A 27049-nucleotide genomic window follows, 5' to 3' on the forward strand; every position below is an offset into this window, starting at 1 on the left:
CTCTCTCTCTCCATTATATTTTGGTCTTTGGTCATATTTTCTGGTGTGCCTGGTAATTACAGATTAAATGCTGGACATTACGTATAAAAACTACAGGACTAAATGATGATTTCCTTACTACAGAGAGCATTCGGTTTTATCTGGGCAGCAGATCACCTTGATCAAATCAGAAATTGAGCTGATTGGAGCCAAGTTTTGGGTTTTGTAAGGGCTGTTTTTTCTCTTATTTGCCCTTACTCTTCAGATGTGGCCCTTTAGGGGTTCTCAATTAAAGGCCTGAAGTGCCTACCAGGAATTCTCTTTTTTAGAAGGTCCTGAACTCTGAGTTTTGTCTTCCTAGGACCATGAGACTACTAAAATCTCCGGTTAACAAGCAGTTTGTTGAGTGGTTTCTTGGTTTCTTGCCTCTTGGACTGTACATGTTTAGTTTAGAAATAGGGCAATTCCTTGAGGAAACATTACACGGAGAATGTAGGGCTCACTTCTCTAGAACCCTGGTTCCTCAAATCCTTTGATAGTAATGAATTCTACTTTTCTCCCCAGCCCAGTAAGACTCTTGCAACACAAGGTATTATTAATTTATTTGGCCTCTATTTTGCAGAAAATTATCTATACCAAATAGTGGTGGCTTACCTCAATGCATTTTATTTCTCTCCAGTATCTTGGCCCTTTAAATCCTGGTGGCTTTGTTACTCTCTGTTGTTTAGAGCTGTTTTTCTTAGGGGGACTGCTTTATCCTGCCCTTATGGGTTTTTTTTTTTTTTAATTTTTGAGAGAGGATTTCACTTTGTTGCCCAGGGTAGAGTGCAGGGGCATGATCTTGGCTCACTGCGACCCCTACCTCCTGGGCTCAAGCCATCCTCCCACTGTTCAGCCTCCCGAGTAGCTGGGACTACAGGTGTACACTCACGATGCCCAGCTAATTTTTGTATTTTTAGTAGGGGTGGGGTTTCATCATGTTGCCCAGACTGGTCTTCAACTCCTAAGCTCAAGCAATCCTCCCACCTCGGCTGCCCAGGGTGCTCGGGTTACAGGCGTGAGCCACCATGCCTGGCCTTCATGGTCGTTTTTTGTGGGAGAGTCAGTCCAATACAAGCTATCCGTTCATAGGTGGAAGTAGAAGTTTCCCATTTCTTAATTTTTAGGAAAAATAATATGTTGTCAGAAGTCTGCATTATGTGAAGGGAATATTCTTTCTCTCCTGTGCAAGTATGGAAGGCGTCTTGTGATGCTTGTGTCTTCCCAGCCTCATTGCTTTATTTGACATTTGCCCTTAAGCAGATTTGAAGACTTCTAACAATTTGGTCACAGATTCTGTAATTTTCCATCAGTCCCTGAGGACCTGAAATTCCTCAAACTGATCTCTGGGGAACAGAATGATTTTCCTTGGCTGCTTAGAGGCCGGGAGTGTGGTTATGGCAGCAGTAGATGCTGCTCCAAGTGTGGGCAGGGGTTAGCCTTGAAGAAGCCACTAGGATAAAATATGGGTTTGTGTCATCCAAAGCTCAATGAGGAAAACTGGCTAAAATAAATAATTCCCTCTTAAGATATGGCTGTTGACATGCCCAGGGAAATGGTTTCCATAGGAAACAATAAAAATAGCACTATTTTTAAACTGGGAAGGAATGGCACTTAGGTATCCAGATTTTAAAATAATATTGAATAACAGGAAATGTTGAAAGATTCAGCTATTTTGGTTTGACAGCATCTCTTTTTGCATTCCTCCTATTCTGGAGAAATGGAGAAGAGATAGTTCTTCATGTCCTCCATATACTTGAAAGAAATGTCAAAATGTCTTTAACCTTTTCTACAGGATAAAAATGGAAAATTCTGACACTGCAATCAGATGTTTCCATTTTTTGTCTATTGAGAGCTTTTCTTCAGTTGTTGAGAATTCTTTCAGTACACTTAGTTATCAACCAGCTACCATGAGTGTTTTTGGTTTTTTTGTCTGTTTGTTTGTTTTGTTTGTTTGTTTTGTTTTTGCTTGTGTTTTTTTTTTTTTTTTTGAGATGGAGTCTTGCTCTGTTGCCCAGGCTGGAGTGCAGTGGCTCAATCTCGGCTCACTGCAACCTCCACCTCCTGGGTTCAAGTGGTTCTCCTGCCTCAGCCTCCCAAGTAGCTGGGACTACAGACACACGCCACCATGCCCGGATAAGTTTTGTATTTTTAGTAGAGATGGGGTTTAGCCATATTGGCCAGGTGGGTCTCAAACTCCTGACGTCAGGTGATCTGTCCATCTTGGCCTACCAAAGTGCTGGGATTACAGGCGTGAGCCACCGCACCCGACCTACCATGAGCTTTTAAGAAATAATTTGGCTTTGATAAGAATAAATGACTCCAATTTTTCCCAGTATACTTGACTTGTTTACTACTGGTATCCAGAAATTTCTCCTTGCTTAATGAATCTTTATAAAAACATGTCTCCTCCCTTCTGATGATGGAATCATTCAGATTATGGAAATACAGACATTTACTTATGAGCAATGTGAAAAGTGTTTTTAACATTTTAAAAACTAATTTATTTTAAGAATTACTTTCTGCTTCTGGTAGAGAAACTCAGCCCACTGGAGGGAGAGTTAGAGGAAGCAGGGCCAACTATGGGTGCGGGGAGTGCTGGAGAAAGCCAGGTCCAAGGGGGCTTCCCACGGATGCTCAGGCAAATCAGGGCCTGGACTGCCCGCTCATGGATCTGAAGTTGAACCCTCAATCCCTCAGTTCTCAACCTTAAAGAGACAAAGAGTTTTAGAATTTTATTTAATACACGACAATTAAAGGTAAATTCAAATAACATCTCCATCACGGGACAGAGCTGTGTTCAGAAATGCCTCCAAGGTAAATTCTGATTGCTTAAGACCATGCTTTTGATGCCTCTGCCAGAAGTTGGTCCACATGGCATTCAGAAACAACTGTCAAAGGGAGAGTGGCTATTGTCCTTTAATGAAGTCCCTATAGCCAGGTTCTCCATGCCAGAGCTGTCGAGTGATTGAAGCCTGCTTTGAAACCTGGGGATGTCCCCTGCTCTGTCTACTATTGCTAAGAAACGTCCAGATCCCGAAGGAAATAAAAGACGTCAGGAGTAAAAAGATGGTGGTGGTTCTATTGATGTACCTAGTGATGTATTAGTATTTAGGGACAGCTTGAAAAGAGCTGAGGTAACATAAAGAAAGGTAGACAAAATAGATATTGGGCCTGGTGCGGTGGCTCATACCTGTAATCTCAGCACTTTGGGAGGCCAAGGTGGGAGGACAGCTTAAGCCCAGGAGTTCAAGACCAGCCTGAGCAGCACAGGGAGACCCTGTCTCTACAAATAATTTAAACATTAGCTGGGCATGGCAGTGTGCACCTGTGGTCCCAGCTACTCAGGAGATTGAGGTGGGAGAATCATCTGAGCCCTGAAGGTAGAGGCTGCAGTGAGCAGTGATTGTGCCACCGCACTCTAGCCTGGGTAACAGAGCGAGACTCAGTCTCAAAAAAAAAAAAAAAAGAAAGGAAAGAAATAAATAGACATTGTTCTGATCTTATGATAAAAGGAATTCCCAACCTTCAAAATGAAATTTTAAAACTTCCTCCTTTTAGAAATCTTCTGGTTGCGCCAGCCAGGAGTGAATGCCTGGCCCCTCTAACTCAGCATTTACACGCTGCTCTTAGGCAGTGTTAACTCCATATGGGCCTAATTTGTATTTCCAGCATGACAGTTCCTCAATGGGAGTTATTATGTCTACAGTTACTTTGTGCCCTCTGTAGTACCAAGGAAATTACTTTAAAGCAAGTAGCTGTGTGATCTCGAGGAACTCACATAACTTCTAAAAATTTTTGCTCATTTATAAAAAGAAGATAATGATAGTACCTACCTAATTGGGATTATGTAAAGATTAAATAACTCAAGTAAACTGTGAAGTATGCTTAGCACATGATACTCAAATAAATACTGTGCATGGGTAAATTTTTATATATACATACACACACACATAACATATATACTTCTATCTATTGATCTATACACATCTATATATATAAATATTGATGCTGGCCAGGTGTGTGTGGTGGCTCACGCCTGTAATCCCAGCACTTTGGGAGGCCGAGGTGGGTGGAGCACTTGAGGCCAGGAGTTCAAGACATGCCGTCTCCACTAGAAAAAAAAAATGCAAAAATTAGCTGGGCGTGGTGGCACGTGCCCATAATCCCAATTACTTGGGAAGCTGAGGCATGAAATTGCTTGAACCTGGAAGGCAGAGGTTGCAGTGAGCTGAGGTCGTGCCACTGCACTCCAGCCTAGGCAACAGAGCAAGACTCCATCACACACACACACACACACACACACACACACACACACACACTGATGCTATGCCATCCCAGGGCTCCCTGGCTAAGATAAAAGAAGAGCAAGCAGTGCCTGGCACACTTTCTAAACACATACTCTCCCCCTCCCTCTCAATCTTTGCAGTATTTAGTTTTTACTGTGTCCTCATCCTAAGGGAACCTGGCTAAGTGGTAGAGAAACTAGATAAGAGAGCATTTTCCCTAGTAGCCAAATGAATTTATAAATGCTTTCTTGTCACATTACGGAAACTTTCTAATAGGAAATTGTGCTGGTTGCTGCTGTCAATTTGTTGTTACGTAGAAGCTGCTAAGTGATTTCACCACCAAGGCCGCGGGTTTACAGAAACGTCTTTCCCACTCAGCAAAGACTACAGGCGACTTGACACACTACACTAGAATGAGTCCCAGCACATCTTCAGTACAGTGCGGTGGAGCAGCTTGGTACCCGTTGCCAGGGTACCACTCTCTCAATAGGGTTTCTAGGGTAACTGTCATCTCAACATCGTCGAGTTTGTATTCTGGCTATTCCTAGTATGAAGATGACAATCTGCTTCAATGCCTGAAGGTCTCTAATTTTATTCAGTATTTATGGCTTTCCTGCCCTCCTTCCTCATGCCCCATTCTTTCCAAAAACCCTTGCACATTGGCCTCCCTGCTACTTGACCACTGTCTTGGAGGAAGCACGCCCTCACAGTCTCCAAACGCAGCACTCTCCTGCCAGACCTCCATGCAGCCGATCTCCTCTCTGGAGTGTTTAAACGGTTCAGCGCCCTTCCTTTCGAAACCCTGTCCTTTATTGGCTTCTTGGGGATTATACTCTGGATTTTTCTCCTCTCTGACTAATCCATCTTTGTTGCTGTCATCCCTTCCCACCTTTTGTCCCTCAAATGTCAGCATTCCCCAAAGTTCTGACCTGAGCTACATTTTTTCTTTGCTCTATATATTTATTCCCACAAGAATCAATCCACTCACATGCTTATTACAATAATGGGCCAATGCAGACAAGTTTAATGAAAAAAGTAAAAAATGTCACACAAAATTCTAGACATAAACATTGACATCTATCTATCTATATTTATGCATATAGTTGCATTTCATAAAAACCAGATCATTCTATGTTTGGTAACCTGATTTCTAAGAATTCAATAATCACTTGAGGTCGGGAGTTTGAGGCCAGCCTGGCCAACATGGTGAAACCCCGTCTGTACTAAAAATACAAAAATTAGCCAGGCGTGGTGGTGCACACCTGTAATCCAAGCTACTCAGGAGGCTGAGGCAGGAGAATCACTTGAACCTGGGAGGCAGAGGTTGCAGTGAGCTGAGATTGCGCCACTACACTCCAGCCTGGGTGACAGGGTGAGAATACGACTCAAAAAAAAAAAAAAAAGAGAAAAGAAAAAATTCAATAATATGGTTTGAATATATGTATATGTCAATACAGGATTATCATCATTTTAGGTGTACCATATTGTATTTGTATTCTAGGGCTGCCATAACAAAGTACAGCAGCCTGGGTGGCTGAAGACAGCGGTCCCCAACCTTTTTGGCACAGGGACCAGTTTTGTGGAAGACCATTTTTCCATAGACCAGGGTGCAGCTGCAGGAAGATAGTTTTGGGATGATTCAAGCCCATTATATTTATTGTGTACTTTATTTCTATTATTATTACATTGTAATATATAAGGAAATAATTATACAACCCACCATAATGTAGAATCAATGTGAGCCCTGAGCTTGTTTTTCTGCAACTAGATGGTCCCATGTGGGGGTGATGAGAGACAGTGACAGGTCATCAGGCATTGGGTTCTCATAAGGGCCCACAACCTAGATCCCTTACATGTGCAATTCACAATAGGGTTTGCACTCCTATGAGAATCTAATGCTGCTGCTGATCTGACAGGAGGTGAAGCTCAGGCAGGAATGACAGCAATGGGGAGGGCTGTAAATACAGATGAAGCTTTGCTTGCTTGCCCACTACTCACCTCCTGCTGTGTGGCCCAGTTCGTAACAGGCCATAGACAGGGAGTTGGAGACTCCTGGCTTAAACAACAGAAATGTATTGTCTCACAGGTCTAGAGACTAGAAGTCTGACATGAAGGTGTCAACAGGGTTAGTTTCTTCTGAGGTCTTGCTCTTGGCTTGTGGAAAGTCATCTTCTCTGTGTCTTTACATGGTCTTCCCTCTGTGTATGTCTAAGATAATGGGTTAGGGCCCAGTCTCTTTAAAGGCCCTATCTCCAAATACAGCCACCTTCTGAGGCCCTGGGGGTAGGACTGAACACATGAATGGGGGAAACAATTCAGCTCATAGTGCGTGTGTGTTTATATATATATACACACACACATGTCCTGGTCTCTAATTAGTGTGATCCTTGTCTATATATATATTTACACACACATACACACAGGGTCTCACTCTCTCATCCAGGCTGGAGTGCAATAGTGTGATCACAGCTCACTGCAGCCTCGACCTCCTGGGCCCAAGTGATCCTCCCACCTCAGCCTTCCAAGTAGCTAGGACCAGAGGTGCATGCCAGTACAGCCAGTTAATTTTTTTTTTCTTTTGTAGAGATGAAGTCTCACTCTGTTGCCCAGGCTAGTCTCAAACACCTAGGCTTAAGCAATTCTCCCATCTTGGCCTCCCAAAGTGCTGGGATTACAGGCATGAGCCACCATGCCTGGCCATAGCGCATATATATATATATATACACACACACACACACACACATATATATATACACATATATACACACACATGTGTATATATGTATATATGTGTGTGTGTGTATATATATATATATATATATATTTTTTTTTTTTTTTTTGAGACAGAGTCTCACTCTGTCGCCCAGGCTGGAGTGCAATGGTGCAATCTCAGCTCACTGAAGCTCTGCCTCCCGGGTTCATGCCATTCTCCTGCCTCAGCCTCCCAAGTAGCTGGGATTACAGGTGTGAGCCACCGTGCCCAGCCCATAGCACACATATTTTTAAAAGGAATTCATTTGTGGTCATTTAAGCCATTTTTTCAAGTATTTAAATAATACCATGATAGTTATCTTTTATCCTTAGTTTTGGAATTTTCTTGTCATCCCTTTGGTTGATGAGTTGAATTTCACGAGTGGTCTAGACCAAATGCCGACTTCCCCTGTGAAACTGATCACAGGCAACCATTCCTTAACCTGTGACCCTGTGCTCTGCTGCGTGCTCCATCATCGTGGTAATTATTCTACTCTGCCCTGTGAGGGAGTCCTTAGTTACACTTTTGTCAATATACTTAACGTCAAAGACTGGTTCTTACGCATCCCTGCACCCTCCCAGCCTAGAGCACATTTGTGGGACTCTGTGGATGGATGGAATTCGCCAAAGTTACACTAATTCCCCTCAGGTGCTCAACACTTTCAAGGTTCAAACCTTATTTTTTCACATCATTTAGGCTCCCTTTGTCTCCTTTTCTTCTTGGTTCTTTCTTTCCATACTATTTTTATTTTTTATCCTAAAGAGATTTTTCAAAGCTTTGCCTCAAACTCACTGAACATCTGTGTTAACCTAGATAGCTAGATTTGTGGCACTGTTAAGACACCTAAGTTAAGAAATGGAATTTTATTATGAATTTTCCCTTTTGCCAGGAGGATAATAAATATTTAGTGAAGAGCTGATTGAGATCAAGTAACATGGTAAGTTTTTCTCGTGGTGATGAGTTTACGCATGGACAGAACCATCTTAGGGGCCTGAAAATATTCACCTAGTGTAACTTAGTGCTTCACCCTATTTGCACCTTTCCAGTGAATTACACGTGCATTTCACCTTTTCCAGGTGTTCTTACTAACCTGTGCTTGACAGCTCCTATGTTTTGCCTAAACCTCAATGATCAACGCTGCTAATAAACTGCTGTTCTACATCTCAGTAGATGTGGATGCTGACCTCCCTCAGCAACAGAGGACAAGGGCTGCACTAATTAGATACCAGGACATGTTCAAAAGGGAATGCCCTTAAATTTGGTGGTTTGTGGAGGATAGATTTTCATCCGAGGAAACATATTGTTTGGAAACTCTTTCAGTTATTTCTAAGCAAATCGGTTTAGAAATAACTAAAATTAAAAAGTGATCTTATTACTGGCTGGGTGCAGCAGCTCATACCTGTAATCCCAGCACTTTGGGAGGCTGAGGCAGGTGAATTGCCTGAGCTCAGGAGTTCGAGACCAGCCTGGCCAACATGGTGAAACCCCCATCTCTACTAAAAATAGAAAAATTAGCTGGGCATGGTGGTGCACGCCTGTAGTCCCAGCTACTCAGGAGGTTGAGGCAGGAGAATTGCTTGAACCTGAGAGGCGGAGGTTACAGTGAGCCAAGATCGCGCCACTGCAATCCAGCCTGGGAGACAGAGCTGGCTGGAGCTCTGTCTTAAAATACAGAGACTCTGTCTTAAAAAACAAACAAAAAAAGCAATCTTATTACTTTTGAAATTAAAAAGTAATCTTATTCATCAAAAAAATTAGGAAATACTGGCCAGGCACAGTGGCTTAAGCCTGTAATTCCAGCAATTTGGGAGGCTGACTTGGAAGGATAGCTTGAGGCCAGGAGTTGGAGATCAGCCTGGGCAACATAGCAAGACCCCTGTCTCTACAAAAAGTAACAAAATTAGCCAGCCATGGTGGTGCACACCTGAAGTCCCATCAACTCAGGAGGCTGAAGTGGGAGAATCACTTGAGCCTAGGAGTTTGAGGCTGCTGTGAGCTATGATCATGCTACTACATTCCAGCCTCAGGGACAGAGTGAAACCCTGTCTCTAAAAATAAAATATTTGGAAATATTGTAGGAATAAAAAAACCCTTTTAGATAATAATAAAATATAATACTCTCCCCTGTACCCACATATAACACAAGAAGTAAAATATTATACATTCAATTTAAACTCCTTATTCTTTTTTAATTCTTTCCTCCTTTCTTCCCTTGCAGATATAACAAATATCCTGAATTTTGTGTTCAGCATTCCTTTTGATTTTTTTGAATTTTAGAATAAATGTATTTAACTATAAACAATGTATCCTGTTGTAATTCATATAAAAGATATCATAATATATGGAAACTCCAACAAATTTCTCTTTCCATTCAACATCATTTTTTCTGAAATCGTTTATTCTTACATTTCTAATTATTTCATTTCACTCTCATATAATATTCTATTTTATGAATAGTCCACAATTTATCTAGTCTCCTACTAATGGATATATAGGTTGTTTTTAGTTTTAATTTTGTTTTTTACTATCAAAAACAGTGCTTTAATGAAAGCTCTTGGATATGTCTTCTTCTGCACAGTACTAATTGCCTAGATGGAGGTATTGGATGAGAGTTCTGTTGTTTCACCTCTTCATCAGCATTTGGTGTTGTTTCCACTGTGGTTTCTTCACTATCATTGCTTACTACCGAAAGTTGTGCAGAACAAGAATTGTCTTAGTCGGTTCAGGCTGCTGTAACAAAACACCATATACTGGGCGGCTTAAATAGCAGACATTTATTTCTTATAGTTCTGGAGGCTGGAAGTCCAAGATCAAGGTGATTATGATAAATATGTGTATTTTTAGTGGTTATTTTAGTGGCTATTTCCAGAACAGTCACTTAAAAATAAGGCAAGGAAGTACAGCTAAAAAGCCAGTAGAGAAATTAAAATTTTTGATAAAAATTTTTGATTAAACTAAAAGAAGGCAGGAAAGGAGTTACAAAGAATCAAAATATAGGATCAGTTATATAGTTATACAGTTTGATCTTATATTTTAATTCTTTATAACTCTTTGTATTTTATTTAATGGTAGGCCTAAATCTAATCATATCAATAATTACATCAAATGTAAAGGTACTAAGCATGCTCATTAAGAACAGATTTTCAGACTAGATTTATTAAAAATCAAGACCTAACTACATGCTGTTTAAAAGGGTTACCCCGTGTAAAGTATCAGAGGGAATGAAATCAAATAATGGAAAAAGATATACTATGTAAACAGCACATATAAAAAATCTGAGATGGCTACATTAATACCAGATAAAAGAGACTTCAACACAAGGAAGAGAAACAAGTTTTAGTAAGTGTAAAAGAATGGGCCAGGCAGTGGTGCTATGATTGTAATCCCAGCACTTGGGAGGCTAAAGCAGGAGGATCGCTTGAGCCCAGGCATTTGAGACCAGTTTGGGTAACATAATGAGAACTTATGTCTACCAAAAAAAAAAAACCAAACAAACAAATTAGCCAAGCATGGTGGTGGATGCCTGTAGTCCCAGCTATTCTGAAGGTAGAGGCAGGAGGATCTCGAGCCCAGGAATTCAAGGCTGCAGTGAACTGTGATCATGTCACTGCACTTCAGTCTGGGTAATAGAGTGAGACCCTGTCTCAAAAATAAATAAATAACTAAACTAAACTAAATAATAAACAAAAGGATTAAAATCTTACAGATTTTCTGACCACAAAATAATTAAGTTAGAAATGAATAGCTGTATGTAGAAATTAAATAACTTACTCTTTTTTTCATAAAGCTATATTTTTTCCATTTAAATGACAACCTTTATTCTGAGATTATATTCTTCCTAATTTTAGGGGCTAAAATAGATTTTCTTTTACATAATGTGCTGATAGCAGGTGGTTATTTGTTTTGTTTGTTTTTATGTCCTTAGCCGGCAAAATTAAAAGCCAGAAACTGAGGCCCCAATTATTTTTTTTTAATACAAATCTACTGATGCTTAAAACTCAGAGCTTAGGAACCACAGATTTGGTAAAGGCCAATCTTCTTGTTGCATATTTCACAATATTGAATTCTTTCTTGGTGAGTTCCCCATACAAGTTATGAAGCAGGATAAAAGTTAGTCTTATATTAAGTCAGTGTAAATATGGCCTTAATTTCAATCACCAAAGAAATGTATTTTTCTTGTACACCATGGTTACAGCATGTTTTATTAAAACTAATTATACTAGTACCTACCAAGAGAATATCAATTTAAAAGTTATAATGCCACTTCTATGATGTCATTACTTCTATAGGACTAGCCTGTGTCACATGTGTGAGCAATATTGGTCCAATGCAGAAACAAAGAAGTCTGGGTGTCCAAGCAGGCCACTTTTCTGGGTTAGGGTTTCAGTGGTACCATAGATGGCTGCCAGTCTCAATGTACACTTTGGCCCATTTATCTTTATAAATCATACCATATAGCTTTGATATTTACATACATTTAAACTGAGAAGAAATATGCACTACAAAAAAGCACAGTTGAGTGGGTTTCATGTGTCAGAAATAACTCCATATTTCACAGTTATTTTTATGTCATTAGCTACCCTTGATAAAGAACGATTCCATATAAACGTACAAACTGGAACATAATTTTATAAAACTTTAAAGAGATCTTTGTAAATCACAGTGTGTTTGCTTATAAACAAATCAAATCAATTAATCTTCATTTCTTCAAAGTGTCAAAAACAACAGAGTAGCTGGACATTACTTTTTATAATCAGTTTCAGAGAAAATACAGGAATAATGATCAATGGCATTTTGGAGCAGATAAAACTGCTGAGTTTTATGTTTGGGTCTTTCATTCTGTGATTTGCTATAATAGTATTCCTTCCTATTAGCTGTTCTTGACAATATTAGTTCTATATTCATTTGAAATGAGCATTTATATTAAACTCCAAAATTACCTCTGGTAGTATCCAGAATATATGTCAGAAACCCCTAAAAGCAACTTCTGTTTTCCTCTTAATTAAGATAACATTTAGTCATGTTAATAACTATTCAAACAACAACTTCAGATTTTCAAGACCAGTAGGATGCCTTGCAGTAAGCATGCATAGGCTGGTGCACCTGGCCAAGTTATAATGCAGTTATCAATACTTAGTTCTTCTTGGTTTTTTTCAAATAGCGATCCCGTGTAGACTTTTCATAGCCATGATTATTTTAAAATAAATCCAAGATGGCAGGATTGAGATTATCAAGCCCATAAGAGCATGGATCAGGTATCCATTGTTTTGGGATTGCAGGCCTACTGTTTTAATTGCAGACTTCAAAATGTCCCCGAAGAGGGCTTATCCAAAGTTGGCTTTCGGATTTTAGCCAGTTTTATAGCTACGAAGTATGGCAGGACACTCTGCACAAAGATGCCCTTGCTCCTATACTCCCCATGGAGGTACTGAGAGAAGAAATCAACAAAAGTCTTGGTTGCAGAACAGATCGTCAACAGTGGGACGGGGAACATGCCTCTGCCAGCGGAGAGGTTCAGATTCACCCCTTTAGATCTTTCCATTATGCCAGGTGCACCAATTGTGCCATCTTACAAACAGAGAGAATATTAATATTTATCATTTTCTTGATCATATTGTCCAAGTCAGGAATGTCCAAAAAGTATTTGGGATACTCATATGACATTCCCACGTTGTTCACTAAGACGCCGATTTCAAGACCAGCCAAGCCTGTTTTAATTTTATCATAAATATCTTCTGATGCAGTCAACAGCAGTGGTTCTTGTCTCCACTTTGAAGTTTTCTTTTATTTCCCTGGAAACCTGGTCAAGTTTATCCTGTAATCTGCTGATAAGGACAACCGCCATTTCATGTTTTGCTAACTCTTCTGCATACGATTTTCCAGTTCCATCAGTACTACCTGATGTGCCCATTCCCCAGGCCCTGGGCCGACCTCCGACTCGTTCCCCACCCCCCAGACCCAGAGGGCCCTGAAGAGCGAGTAGCAGATGCGCAGGGCTAGGTAGGCCACGGTGCCTGCGGTGCCTGCGCCTACCCAGTACAGGAAGCTGGCAGCGGGGAGAGCGCTCTCTATGGCTTTCCATTAGGGCTCACTACCTTCGTGAATCTAAACAACTTACTTCTAAATAAACCATGGATAAAAGCAAAAATCATGAGAAGAAATCTAAGGAGAAAATTAGAAAATACTTTAAACTCTGATAATAAAGATACAACATATGAAAATGTGTGGGATGCAGGTAAGGTGGTCCTTAGAGGAAAATTTATAGGTTTAAATACTTGTATTTGAAAACAAAAAAGTTTAAAATTAATCTAAGTTTTTATCTTAAGAATCTAGAATAAGATGAGCAAATTAAACCCAAAGAAAATAGACGGGAAGTACTTATAAAGATAAAAGGTATAAATAAAATAGAAAACACACAATAGCTTAAACTAACAAAGCAAAAGTTGTTTTTCTCAAAAAAAATTTAATGAAATGGATAAACCTCAGCAAGAGTGACTGAGAAAAATTGATCATTCGGACATTAAATAGATAATAACAAGACTATGAACAACTTAAACTAAATAGAAAAATTCCTTGAAAAACATAGCTTACCAAAACAGACCCAAGATGAAAGAGAAAATTAGAATAGCTCTGTATCTTTTAAATAAATTCAATTTTCTATCATCAACTTCTTCTCAAATAGAATTCCAGAAGCAAATGAATTGACTGGTGAACTTTACCAAACACTTAAGAAAGAAATATCAATTTTACAAAAACCATTTCAAAAACATAGATGAGGAAACAATTTCCATCCCATGTCATGAGGCAGGAGAATCCTGAGGCCAATACCTGACAAAGACATGACAATAAAAAGAAAAGAAAAAATATATCATTAACCAGTTACCTTCATGAACGTAAATGTATTTTTTTCATACAATGTTAGCAATTCAAATCCAGCAATATGTGAAAAGGACAATATATGTTGATCAAGTAAGGATTTTCTCAGAAATGTAAAAGTTTATTTATTTACTTTTTGAGAGGGTCTCTCTCTGTCACCAGGCTGGAGTGCAGTGACATGATCTCTGCTCACTGCAACCTCCACCTCCTGGGTTCAAGCAATTCTCCTGTCTTAGCCTCCTGAGTAGCTGGGATTACAGGCACACACCACCACGCTTGGCTAATTTTTGTATTTTTAGTTGAGACGGGGTTTCGCCATGTTGCCCAGGCTGGTCTCGAACACCTGAATTCAGGTGATCCACCAGCCTCGCCCTCCCAAAGTGCTGGGATTACAGGTGTGAACTACCACGCCTGGCCCTAAAGGTTTTTTTTAGCATCCAATTATTAAGCAATGTAATCTATCATATTAGTAAAATAAAGCAGAAAACTATGTCGATAAGTGCAGGAAGAACATATGACAAAATTCAACACCCCAACATATAAAAACTCTCAGCAAACAAGAAATAGAAGAAAATTTTTTCAACCTGATAAAAGGCATCTAGAGAGGTACCGAAAGGTGACATTATACTTAATAATAAAATATCTGATGCTTTCACCCTAAGACTGGGAATATGTAAGGATGTCATCATAAATTTGTTTAATATAGTTGCTGCCTTGGCATCCATTTTTAGGCCTAATGTAAGTTGTTTACAACCAAGTCATAGCCCATCACCTTTGCCCTAGTTAAAACTCCCCCCCGGCCCCGCCTAGTTGTTTTTGCTATAGCCCACTTGCTTTTCATCCCACTAACTCAAAACCCCATACACCCCACAGCTGCTACCACTGTAAAACTGAATCATCAATATCAGAGTCATGGAAGCAAGTTCTCCAATCTGTATTTTCATTAAACTATCCAGTCCACAAACCTAGGAGATAGTGCCCACGGACCTTAATGAAGACATAGTCCCAGAAGTCCCTCCCCACCCCCGACCCGCCCACTGGATGAACTCCTCAAAGCCTCCAGACTCCCCACTGGCCTCCTGCAGGCACCCTTAACCTCTCTGGGACCTATGAGCAATACATTTCTTTGGTTTCATGCATCTTGGTTTTATTTCCTCATCATATCTCACCTGACTGATACACAGGAACCTAACTTTTCCCTCAGTTAGAGTTCTCCTAGAGAGGGGTTATCTTGCCCTACGGGCACTCTTGAGATGAGACTTGGCTGTAGAGGTGGGGCTCAGACACCAAACCAGACTGAGGACTAGCTAAAAGCAGGGGACAGCCAGACACATTGTCTCACGCCTGTAATCCCAGTACTTTGGGAGGCTGAGGCGAGTGGATCACCTGAGGTCCGGAGTTCGAGACCAGCCTGGCCAACATGGCGAAACCCTGTCTCTAATAAAAATACAAAAATTAGCCTGGCATGGTGGTGGGAGCCTGTAATCCCAGCTACTCTGGAGGCTGAGACAGGAGAATCACTTGAACCCGGGAGGCGGAGATTGCAGTGAGCCAAGATCATGCCACTGCACTCCAGCCCGGGGCGATAGAGTGAGACTCTATCTCATAAGTAAATAAATGCATAAAAGAGGGAGCAAAATCAACTTTCAATCAGTCATGCCTGCCAGTGTGCCATGTCACTTTACCGTTGTCATGGCAACATCTGGGCATTACTGCCCCTTTTTATGGCAATGACGCAATGACCCAAAAGTTGCAGCTCCTTCCCTAGAAATTTCTGCATAGACCACCCTTTAATCTGCATGTAATTAAAAGTGGGTATAAATATGATTGCAGACCTGCCCAGAGCTGCTGCTCTCTGCCTTTGGGGTGGCCCTGCTCTGCAGGAGCCATTGCGGAGCTGCAACACTGCTGCTTCAATAAAGCTGTTTCCTTCTACCTCTGGCAGGTCCTTGAATTCTTTCCTGGGCAAAGCCAAGAACCCAGCAGGCCATGCTCCACTTTGGGGCTTGCCTGCCCTGCATCACTCTCGAGAGACCTCAAGACGAAATTAGAAAGAAACCATAACAATAGAAACCACAACAATAGAAACCACAACAGATGTCTACTATTTTACTTTCTTCATTGTTCAACACAAAAAAAGGAAGAACTATAAAATAAGTATTTAATGCTATTTGCTGGTCTGCTTTTTTGTAGTGGCATGGACTAGCAATTCGGAAACCTTTTTGTGTTCTAGGCTTGAGGATATGAGTAAATGTATTGAGGATCATGGGAGGAAGAAGCTACAGATGTGAAAAGTGGGAAGGATGGACTATAGATGCAGTTTTAAATTGGAATTACAGGTTGTCAGCTTGAACACACGGTGTTTTAACATTGAAGAAAGTAAACATCTATACATATGTGTGTCTATGTTTTTTTAAAGATAGAAACAGAGATGAACAAACACATATATATTTTCCACTAAAAGGAGCTTAGGGACCCTTGGAGAAATGACAGATTGCAAGGCTGGAAAGACAAAGTACATGATGAGGCTGGAACATTTGACTAAATCAGATAGAAGAGAGGCAACCATTCAATGAATGTCAAATTCAATAGGGGCGGCCGGACGCTATGGCTCACACCTGTAATCCCAGCACTGTGGGAGGCCTAGGTGGGTGGATCACTTGAAGTCAGGAGTTTGAGACCAATCTGGCTACCATGGTAAATCCCTGTCTCTACTAAAAATAGAAAAATTAGCTGGGCGTAGTGGTAGGTGCCTGCAGTCCCAGCTACTCAGGAGGCTGAGGCACAAGAATCACTTGAACCCGGGAGGCAGAGGTTGCAGTGAGCCAAGATCTCCCCACTGCACTCCAGCCTGGGCGATAGAGTGAGCCTCCATCTCAAAAAAAAAAAAAAAAAAAGAAAAGAAAAAAATTACATAGGGGTTAGCTTAAGGAGCTAATTCTAGCCACCTCTAGAATAATTTGAACATCAAAATAACTATCAGTAAGAATAGATTTTAACCCATTGAATAAAATAAGTATCTGGAAGGCCATGCTGATATAAATACACCAGTTTGTATAGCATGAATGGTACATAAATGGGGAGAAGGGAAAATGCTTCCTTGCCATAAAATGCCAAGAAAGAGAGAAAGAGAGAAGAAAAGGGGGGGGGGGGAGGGGAGAGGGAGGGAAGGAAGAAGGAAGGAAGGGAAAAAATTAGAAATTATTGGGTGAAAGTTTGATGAAGAACAAAATATTTACACAATCTCTGTCTTTGTAATTATTATTATTATTCTGAGATGGTGTTTTGCTCTGTCACCCAGGCTGGAGTGCAGTGGCATGATCACAGCTTACTGCAACCTCTGCCTCCTGGGCTCAAGCATCCTCCCCGCTAAGCCTCCTGAGTAGCTGGGATTACAGGCACGCACCACCATGCCTGGCTAATTTTTCTATTTTTTTGTGTAGATACGAGGTTTTGCCATGTTGCCCAGGCTGGTTGGTCTCAAACTCCTGAGCTCAAGTGACCCACCCACCTCAGCCTCCTAAAATGCTAGGATTACAGGCATGAGCCACTGCGCCCAGCCACTGTCTTTGTAACTGTTAATTACAATGGAAAAATGGAACTTTATATTGGAAAAACCTGGTGGAACCACCTTACCCTAACGATCAAAACGAACATCATTAATATCGGGACCACCAGCATCGTGTGCCTTTTGATATGGTACTGAGAAAGACACAGCATTACTGCATTGGTCCTCCTATCAAAAATGCATAACCTGATTTCTGTCCCCAAGGCATCCAAATGAGCTAAATAAAAAGGTGGAGAAAAGACCTAGCTTATTAGGAAAAAAAGTATATCTGTGTCATCCCAGAAAAGATGTAAGATAAAGTATAAGTTACTATGTTACTTATGTTTTGAAATAATTTTAAACCCAGAAATGAGTCTGTATTAGAATTAAAATGTCTCTTAAGGTGAAATATTATAGAAACAACAGAAATTTATAAAAATGAGAAGTTTTAGAAAATGTATTTGCACTCTTTATCTTACTGAATTATCTATAATCAGGAATAATCTTAATATTTTTATACACAAACTGAAAGAATCCTCAGATTTTATTAATGTAAAGTTATCCAGATGTTCGTAGGAAAACAAAGACACACACATTTTTTCCCCTGAATGTAGCAATCAGGCTATTGGCCCCCTAAAGAAATCCTTGTGAGTAAGTAGACACTCTCATAGATATCTCAATTACTTTTAGGAAGAAAACAATATTAAATAGTGAAAATTGCTAAGTGAGAAAAAGGAAAATCATAATACATTTAACACCTGCATATGAATTGACTATTCACAAGGCACTTTCATATATATTTTTTTAATCTCACAAACAACATTTGAGGTAGGTGGTTTCAGTTGTTCATTCCAATGAGGTTTTTATTCCACAGAAATGCCAACAAGGATGCCAAGATGAAAAAATCACTTGAGGCCAGGAGTTTGAGAACAGCCTGGTCAACATAGTGAGACCCCCATCTCTACAAAAAATAATAGTAATTAGCTGGATGTGGTGGAATGCACCTGTAGTCCCAGCTACTTGGGAGGCTGAGGTTGGAGATTGCTCAAGCCCCGGAATTTGAGGTTACAGTGAGTTATGATAATGCCACTGCACTCCAGCATGAGCAACAGAGTGAGACCATATCTCTTAAAAACACACACACAAAGGATGCCCAGAAAAGTTTGTGCTTGGATCTGGTTTCCATGTATTTGGAAAATAAATAAACGTGAAACAAATTGTTTTTTTGACTAGCTTTAGTTTAGAAATCGCAATAGACATTTCTCAAAATCCATTCTTTACAGAGAAGACCAGAAACTTTTGAAATCCAATTTAGATTCTTTCTGATTAAGCAACATTGTTAGTAGAGAGAAGCATTTCTTTGTTTTGCTCATGTCCTTTGAAGAGTAAATAACTGCTGACTGTCCAGATGTAGGTGTTAGGAAAATCAGTGCTGAGCTCTGGCCTTTGGAGCCAGACCTGCAGAACTCAGAGGCTCACCCTGTGGTGTTTTCCCCGCTGGGCCTGATCTTAGGATAGTAAAATTGTTTCTCATTGCTCAAGGAAGCTTCTCCTTTTACCATCATGTTTACTGTTCTGTGGCACATTTTACAATTAATCAACAAAATTGTTTTGGTGACTTTGTATCTCTTCATAATTTCTGCTTCCTTAAAACGGAGTGCATCTTATTTTGTTTCTCAGTTAAAAAATGTCTGTATTTTGTGTCAATTTTGGCCTGGGCTGGCGGCACACTCTCTAGACTTCAGCAGCACCAGCAGCTGGAAACAGCATAGGTGTGATTCTTCAAAAGTGCTGTCATCATTGAGTGAGGAGCTGAGGTCCAGGCAGAGCAGGCCAGGCTGGAGCAGGTATCTTGTAGTTTTATCAGTGCAGCCCCAAGGTAGTGTCTTGGCCTCAGGGAGGCCACCACGGCCTGCGTTGGACAGCCGAAACCTGGTGTACGCCCTCTCCTGAATTTGATTGTGAAGAAACATCAGACAAACCCCAATCGAGAGATATTCTACAAAATAAAGGACGCCACTCTTCCAAAATGTCAAGATTAAGAAGCTCAAAGAAAGGAGGTAGGACTGTCCCATGTGAAAGGAGATATAAAAGGTTTAACAACTGAGTGTGATGGACTGGATCCTGAATTGGGAAAAATTAACCATATAGGACATTATTAAGACAATTGAAGAAACTGTAATATGGGCTGCATGTATGTGTGTGTATACGTTTGCCTATAATTATATGAGTCTGGAGAAGGCTATACAACATGTTATTAACATTGATTACCCGAGGGAAGGGTGGGGATGGGAAATTAAGAGAAAAATACTACAATTTTTTTTTTTAAAGCACACAGGATGAAAGTAGCATGTATGATATGATTCCATTTTTGTTAAATGATATGGATATAAGTGTGTATGTATGCATAAAATGAATTATACAAAGATGGTCAACAAATCATTAACCATTGTTTTCCAAGGTGATGGGAATTTGAACTTTTACATTCTTCGTATTTGTTTTTATTTATTTATTTATTTTTTGAGACGGAGTCTCGTTCTGTCGCCCAGGCTGGAGTGCAGTGGCGTGATCTTGGCTCACTGCAAGCTCCGCCTCCCAGGTTCACGCCATTCTCCTGCCTCAGCGTCCCGAGTAGCTGGGACTACAGGTGCCCGCCACCACGCCCGGCTAATTTTTTCTATTTTTAGTAGAGACGGGGTTTCACCGTGTTAGCCAGGATGGTCTCGATGTCCTGACCTTGTGATCCACCTGCCTTGGCCTCCCAAAGTGCTGGGATTACAGGGGTGAGCCACATTCTGCATATTTTTGTGTAGTATAATTTTTTTCAATGCACAGGTATTATTTTTATAAACATACTAAAAAGTAATATTTTTGTGTCATAAAAGCAAGAAAAAGTTACTCAGGGAACAACTATAAGAAAGTTTTGAGGCCGGGCGCGGTGGCTCACGCCTATAATCCCAGCACTTTGGGAGGCCGAGGCAGGCAGATCACGAGGTCAGGAGATGTAGACCATTCTGGCTAACACAGTGAAATCCTGTCTCTATTAAAAATACAAAAAAAAAAAAAAAAAAATTGGCTGGGCGTAGTGGCAGTCGCCTGTAGTCCCAGCTACTCGGGAGGCTGAGGCAGGAGAATGGGGTGAACCCGGGAGGCGGAGCTTGCAGTGAGCCAAAATCCGCCACTGCACTCCATCCTGGGCGACAGAGCGAGACTCCGTCTCAAAAAAAAAAAAGAAAGTTTTGAGGCGAGGCACGGTGGCTCACGCCTGTAATCCCAGCACTTTGGGAAGCCGAGGAGGGCAGATCACCTGAGGTTGGGAGTTCGAGACCAGCACGACTAACATGGAGAAACCCCGTCTCTACTAAAAATACAAAATTAGCCTAGCATGGTGGCGCACGCCTGTAATCCCAGCCATTGCACTCCAGCCTGGGCAACAAGAGCGAAACTCCGTCTCAAAAAAAAAAAAAAAGTTTTGAATTAAAGTTTTTCTGCTTCAAACTAATATTTTCTTGTTGTGCTGAGTTTATTATTATATTTTAAGCACCTTACATATTTCAACACAAGATGTTTCCAGCTGTGCTGAGCACATGCTAAAGTGGGAGCTGACTCTCTGGGTTGGAAGAAATTAAGGTGTCTGATTTTCTGAAGAATTTTGTTTGGTATAGAAGCTTCAGCAGTTACTTCCAGCCATCCTAGAACTCTCTCATGACATCCCTTCTGGCGATTTCGGAGTTCTCCTAGGACTGTGACCCTTTGACCTGTATGTACCTTGACCACGTGAACAGCACACTCATTTTTGGCCTTAAAAGATATATAAATCATGTCCTGTCCTGGAATCCGAATGTCTTCCCTTTTCACAGTGGATAAGGCTATACTTCCTCTTGGCTTCTTTAAGGTATGCTGAGAACTAATGAGATGGGTTTGTGGAATGCTTTGAGCTGCTGACATGAAAAGAACAATGCTCTAGCTTTGTGAATAACATAACCCCTATTGTCAGTGAATCCACTGAGTCAGATGAGGACAGGGAGAGACCTACTAGAATCAAAGATACTAACAAACCAGGATGGCAGTGACAACTGAGGAGGGTGATGAAAACGTAAAGAAGGTAGAGTAATGCTCCCAGAAGGAGGTCTCGACTAATAACAGATGGGGAATTGGTGAATAAACTTCAACTTTCTTGCCCCTCAGTTGGGATAACTCTGGCAGGTTGCACACCTCGGGCCTCCCAGAGTCCCCTAGAGCAGGGATCCCCAAACCCCAAAGACATGGACCAGTACTGGTCCACAGCCTGTTAGGAACTGGGCTGCGCAGCAGGAGGTGAGCAGTGGACAAGCGAGCGAAGCTTCATCTGTATTTACAGCCCTCCCCGTCGCTCACATTACTGCCTGAGCTCCATCTCCTGTCAGATTAGCATTAGATTCTCATAGGAGTGTGAACCCTGTTGTGAACTGAGCATGTGAGGGACCCTAGGTTGCATGCTCATTATGAGACTCTAATGCTTGATGATCTGTCACTGCCTCCCATCACCCCCACTGGGGCCGTCTAATTGCAGGAAAACAGCTCAGACTTCCACTGATTCTACCTTATGGTGAGTTGTATAATTACTTCTTTATATATTATAATGTAATACTAATAATAGAAATGAAGTACACAATCAATGTAATACACTTGACTCATCCCAAAACCATGCCCCCGTCCCCTCACCCTCCGGTTCATGGAAAAATTGTCTTCCACAAAACTGGTCCTTGGTGCCAAAAAAGTTGGGGACCACTGCCCTAGAGGGTCCGAGTTTCGGTGGCCCACCGTGGTAGCTTGCTCGATAGCGCATGCTTTATTGGTTTCTTTTCCCTCCCTATCTCACTTCCTCACTCTTCTGCTGGTGTTTTCTGCAATCCCCTCCCAAATAAACTAATTGTGCTTGGATCCCTGTCAGTTCTACTCCAGCTAGAAACATCATGCACTTTCCCAATAATTTACTTTTCTGTACCCATCCCCATTTCCCTGAGAGACTAACCCTTTCATATTCTTCCTGTCCAAACTGTCAAGGTCAGAGGTGCACTTTGCTACAGGCTGGGCCTGAGATTTCTCTTCACTCTGAAATCAAGATGATTTCTCTATTCCACTCAGTTGTTGGTTCATCAGACCGTGTGCTCTTTCCATTGTGTGGGTGATATAGGAAAGCTTGAGTCAGACATTCATACCTGGCCTAGAATCTTGACTCTATTACTTACTTACTGCAAAACCCTGGGCAAATCACCTAACTTCTCTGATCTTCAGTTTCCTCCTCTGTGAAATAAAGATAATAATCCCTGCCTCATCAGGTTGTCCTCCGGATTTAATGATCTAAATGTATAAAGAACCAGGAGATTGACTAATACAAAAATACTCTGGAGAAAAGATCATTATTTTTATAATATCGTTCTCTTGTATTATTGAATTTCTCATGTGCCTCCATCTTGTTTCCCAGCCTTAACTGTAGTTTCTCTGCCGCATTTACCTTCATCATACTGACCTGCACGTGACAAGCACTAAACATTATCAATTTTCTAAAGCTTTAAAGTGCTAAAAGAAAAACTTCAGCTGAATTCAATTTAAAATAGTTTAACTGAGCAAAGAATGATTCATGAATTGGGCAGCCTCCTGAGCCAGGGTAGCCTCAAAGACTCCAGTGCAGCCGCGTGGTGGAAGAGAATTTATGGACAGAAAAAAGAAAGTGACATACAGAAAGCGGAAATGAGGTACGGAAACAGCCAGATGGTTTACAGCTCAGCATTTGTCTTATTTGAACATGGTTTGAACAGTTGGCCACAATTGAGTGGCCAAAACTCAGTAATTGACACCCGAGTAGATCACACTCTGTTTACACTTCCATTTAGGCTACAGTTCAGTGTACAGAGAAACCTTTAGGCCAAACTTAAAATATGTAAAGAGGCAGCATTAGGCTAAACCCCATTTAGCAAAAGTAGATCATGCACTCTTTCAATTCAATTCAAGACTCATTTTTGGATTATTTGTTATTGGCGAGGCATTCTCAAGGAATTTTTAGCAGGTCGTTTGACTTTTCAGTGTCCTTGTTTGAGAAATACAAGTTTTGGTCTCTAATTCTAGATACGCTGACGTCCCTCTAGCATTAAAGTTTGGAATCTATACATTCCTGGAGGGCAAGGATGGTGATTCTTCTTTCAGACCCCTCAACACTTACACCGATGGTGGGTACAGAGTGTGGCATACAGAATTGATGCTGGTGCACACAGAATGAATTCCAGATGCTTCCTTGGTCCTGTTCCTTTTTCCCTCTCTCCCTGGCCCTCGCTCCACTCCAGCCAGACTGGTTTTTCTTTGTACCCCTAGAATTTTCCAGGTTGCTCTGCCTTGAGGACTTGGTACTTGCCCCTTCCCATCATTCAATTCTCTGCCCGACCCCAGTCTCTCCATCCCATAACCCTGCTTTGTTTTTTCGTTCTTGTAATTACTCTCTGAAATTGTCTTACTAGTCATTTATTTATTTGTTTATTCTCTCCACCTCTCCCCCAGTCCCCAAATATAAGCTTCTATCTTGGATCTTTTTATATCACTGCTGCTAAAACAGTACTTAGCACAATCTAGGCCCTGAAATAGATAACTGTAAAATAAATGAATAAACTCTACCATCCCTTATACAGTAGGTTTTACAGTCATCCCTCAGTATCCTCAGAAGATTGGTTCCAGGATCACCTGCGTATACCTGAATCTGCACATATTCAGGTCCTTAAACAGGCTCCACAGAACCTGCATATAGGAAGAGTTGGCCTTTGCCCTCTGAATACTCGCATTTCCCATCTCACGGATGCTGTATTTTCCATCTGCATTTGGTTGAAAAAAAATCCGTGTCTAAGGGCATCCACGCTGTTCAAACCCATATTGTTCAAGATCAACTGTAGCTGGTGAGGTGAATTCTGCAGCTATCACACACCAGGTTCTAGTGAACGCTCTTAGGGGAGGGTAACCCATACAAGTGAATTAACCGCAGAGGTCTTAGTACACATGGAGTGGGAAGAAAAAAGTAATCCCCAGGAAGACAACTACAGACAATTGTATCAGCTTATTTAGAAATCATATCAGCATATCTTATTTGCTGTGGAAAATGTAGGTAACATTTTAAAACGAATTCATTTCTTTTTATTATGGAAAATGTCAAACATAAACATGAGTAGATGTGGTAGGTAAGAAAAGCATAATGGACTCTCATGTACACTGTGGTGGATGCACTCCGGGGTGCCCCCTCACCCTAGGGTTCATGCCCTGTGTACTCCTCTCCCTTTGAGTGTGTGCAAAACATGCTTTCTGGCCAACAGAATGTTCACATTTGAAGTTGCCCCCGTGGGATTGCTTTATGTTATATAAAATTCTGTCTTGCTGGAGACTCACTCTGGGGACTCTCCTTGCAGGCCTGACAAAATAAGTGGCTGTGCTCGGAAAGCCCAAGTGACAATGAAGCCCAGGTAACCTCTAGGAATTGCAGGTTCCCTCTTGGAGCTGAGGACAGTCTCCAGTCTCCAGCCAGCAAGAAGCCAGGGCCCTCGGTCCTACTGCTGCAAGGAAAGGAATTTTGCCTGTGCCCGGAGTCAGAGTGGAAGCCAGTTCTTCTCCAGTGAATGTGAACGCAGCCTGGCCAGCCCCTTGATGGCAGGCGTGAGACCCTAAGTGGGGGACTGAGTGTACCTGGACACCTGATTCATAAAAACTGTGAGAAAAATCTGTCTTGTTTTAAGGCCACTAGGTTTGTGGCAATTTGCAGCAATAAATAATTAAGTACATGTCACCCAAGGTCAACTATTTTCAACAGTTTCCAATTGTTTCATTTATACCTCCATGTCTGGAGCTGGGCGGGTGGGAGGAGGGGAGTGGATGGGCTAGTGTGTTTTAAAGCACATTTCAGACTTTATATTATTTCGCTGGCAGATACTTTAGTACATATCTCTAACAGACAAGGAAGGACTTTTTAAAAGCATAACCATAATGCCAGAAAAATTCGGTTTCATTGAGAATAAGAGTGGGAGTCTTTTTTAATGCCATCAAATCAATGGATCTATTATATTAATTGGACACCCACAGAAAAGGTGCTTGCAATAAACAGAATAAGAATAATACCCCGTTGATCTCATTAGCTAAAGGACAGGAAAGCATATGAGAGCTTTCACTTGAAATGTCTGAAGCTTTCCAGTTGGTTTTTTAAAAATAGTCCAGCCACAAATACTTAATTGTCCCTGTAATATGCTTGTCTCTCATACAATATCTAAAATAATTAAAACCCAATTATTATCGTGTGCTTAAGATCCATTCTCCCTAGACTCTAACCGGCTTTGGAATGGACCCCTGTAAATTTCACTTGTATTCAAAACTCCTTGTAATTGCATGTCATACTCTAATTGCTATTCCCATCACTTTTGCCTTACCACAGCTCCTCCCAACTGGCCCTCTTGGATAAGCCAATCTCATCCCCCTTCGACACTCCTCACTGAGGCACGCTTTGTAAGGGACATACTTAGGGCTCTGGGTTCGATGCCATCTCTACTACTTGGGAGCTTTGTGATGTTTGGCCAGTAGTTAAGCTTTCTCTAAGCTGGATACAATAATGCCTCACCGGGTTCCGGCGAAGATTAGACAAAGAACATGTGTAACGTGCAAACTGCCCAGTACAGAGAAGGCACCGTTCCCCACAACCCCCTTTGTTGGTTCCCATCTCCCACCACCTAGCCCCAGAACGCCCAGCACCACGCCTCTCCTGCCCTTGTCGCGGGGGATGCAGGGACTTGTAGTTTCTAAGGCCCCGAGTCGTGCTTCTCCTCGGCGCAGGCCTGCAGGCGGAAGAACTACACATCCCAGTGGGCTGTGAAAGGAAAGTGGGGCTCGGGAAATCGAGCATCCCTGCCCAGCTGCCTTCGTTTTCTGCGGCCCCGGGGCTATGCCCACCTCTGCGGGGGCTCGGACCCGCGGCAACGCCTGGGAGGGCGCGAGCGAGCAGACGCCCCAGGCTCCGGCCGTCCCAGGGCCGCGCCCGCAGCTCCTCCTGGGCTGTCGGGTGGGAAGGAGGGAGGCGCAGGCGGGAGAGGAGAAGCACGCGACCCCTCTGCTGCCGAGGGGGCTCCACGGGGGAATGGAGGGAGAAATAAAGCGAGCAGCTGTAAACGTCCGTGGGGAGAAGTGGAGACCGAAAGGGCTGGGCGGCAGCAACCCAAAACCTGGCCTCCAAGGGCTTATACTCCGGGAGGGAGGCCGGGGCCGGAGGGGACCCTGACCGCTTCCTCTGCCCTTCTTTCTCGGCCCGGAAGCCGGCCGAGCCGGGCCCCGAGACCCTCGCCCGCAGCCCGGTCCCGGAGTCAGGCCGGCCTAGGGCCGCCCCACCCCATCCTGGCACACGGCACCCCCAGCCCATTTCTCGGGCATCAGCAGAGTCCCCCGGCGACGCGACCACGCGCCCAGCTGGGGAGGAGGAAGAAGGGAGGCGCAGGCCGGGGAGGGTCACCTCCGCGCCGCGGCTCCTCAGGTCCCGGGGAGTCGCCAGGAGTGGCTTGCCGGTGGCCGTGG

General features: G+C 42.0%; 1 protein-coding gene and 1 pseudogene across 1 annotated transcript; both read right to left on the reverse strand.

Moving 5' to 3' along the window:
- Positions 1 to 12123: 12123 nt before the first annotated feature.
- LOC100615292 (very-long-chain 3-oxoacyl-CoA reductase-like) lies at positions 12124 to 22310 on the reverse strand (annotated as a pseudogene).
- Positions 22311 to 26006: 3696 nt separating this feature from the next.
- Positions 26007 to 26897, reverse strand: LOC101058853 (uncharacterized). Its single transcript, XM_063812684.1, has one exon. The coding sequence runs from the start codon at positions 26895 to 26897 to the stop codon at positions 26007 to 26009; it is 891 nt and encodes a 296-aa protein (XP_063668754.1).
- Between the last annotated feature and the right edge of the window lie 152 nt (positions 26898 to 27049).

Source organism: Pan troglodytes, chromosome 5 (assembly GCF_028858775.2).
Source record: "Pan troglodytes isolate AG18354 chromosome 5, NHGRI_mPanTro3-v2.0_pri, whole genome shotgun sequence".
Lineage (NCBI taxonomy): Eukaryota > Metazoa > Chordata > Mammalia > Primates > Hominidae > Pan > Pan troglodytes.

What these genes read in the sequence shown, in the direction of transcription:
- LOC101058853 (XM_063812684.1), bottom strand. Translation starts at nt 26,897, where the DNA reads ATGGGCTGGGGGTGCCGTGTGCCAGGATGGGGTGGGGCGGCCCTAGGC.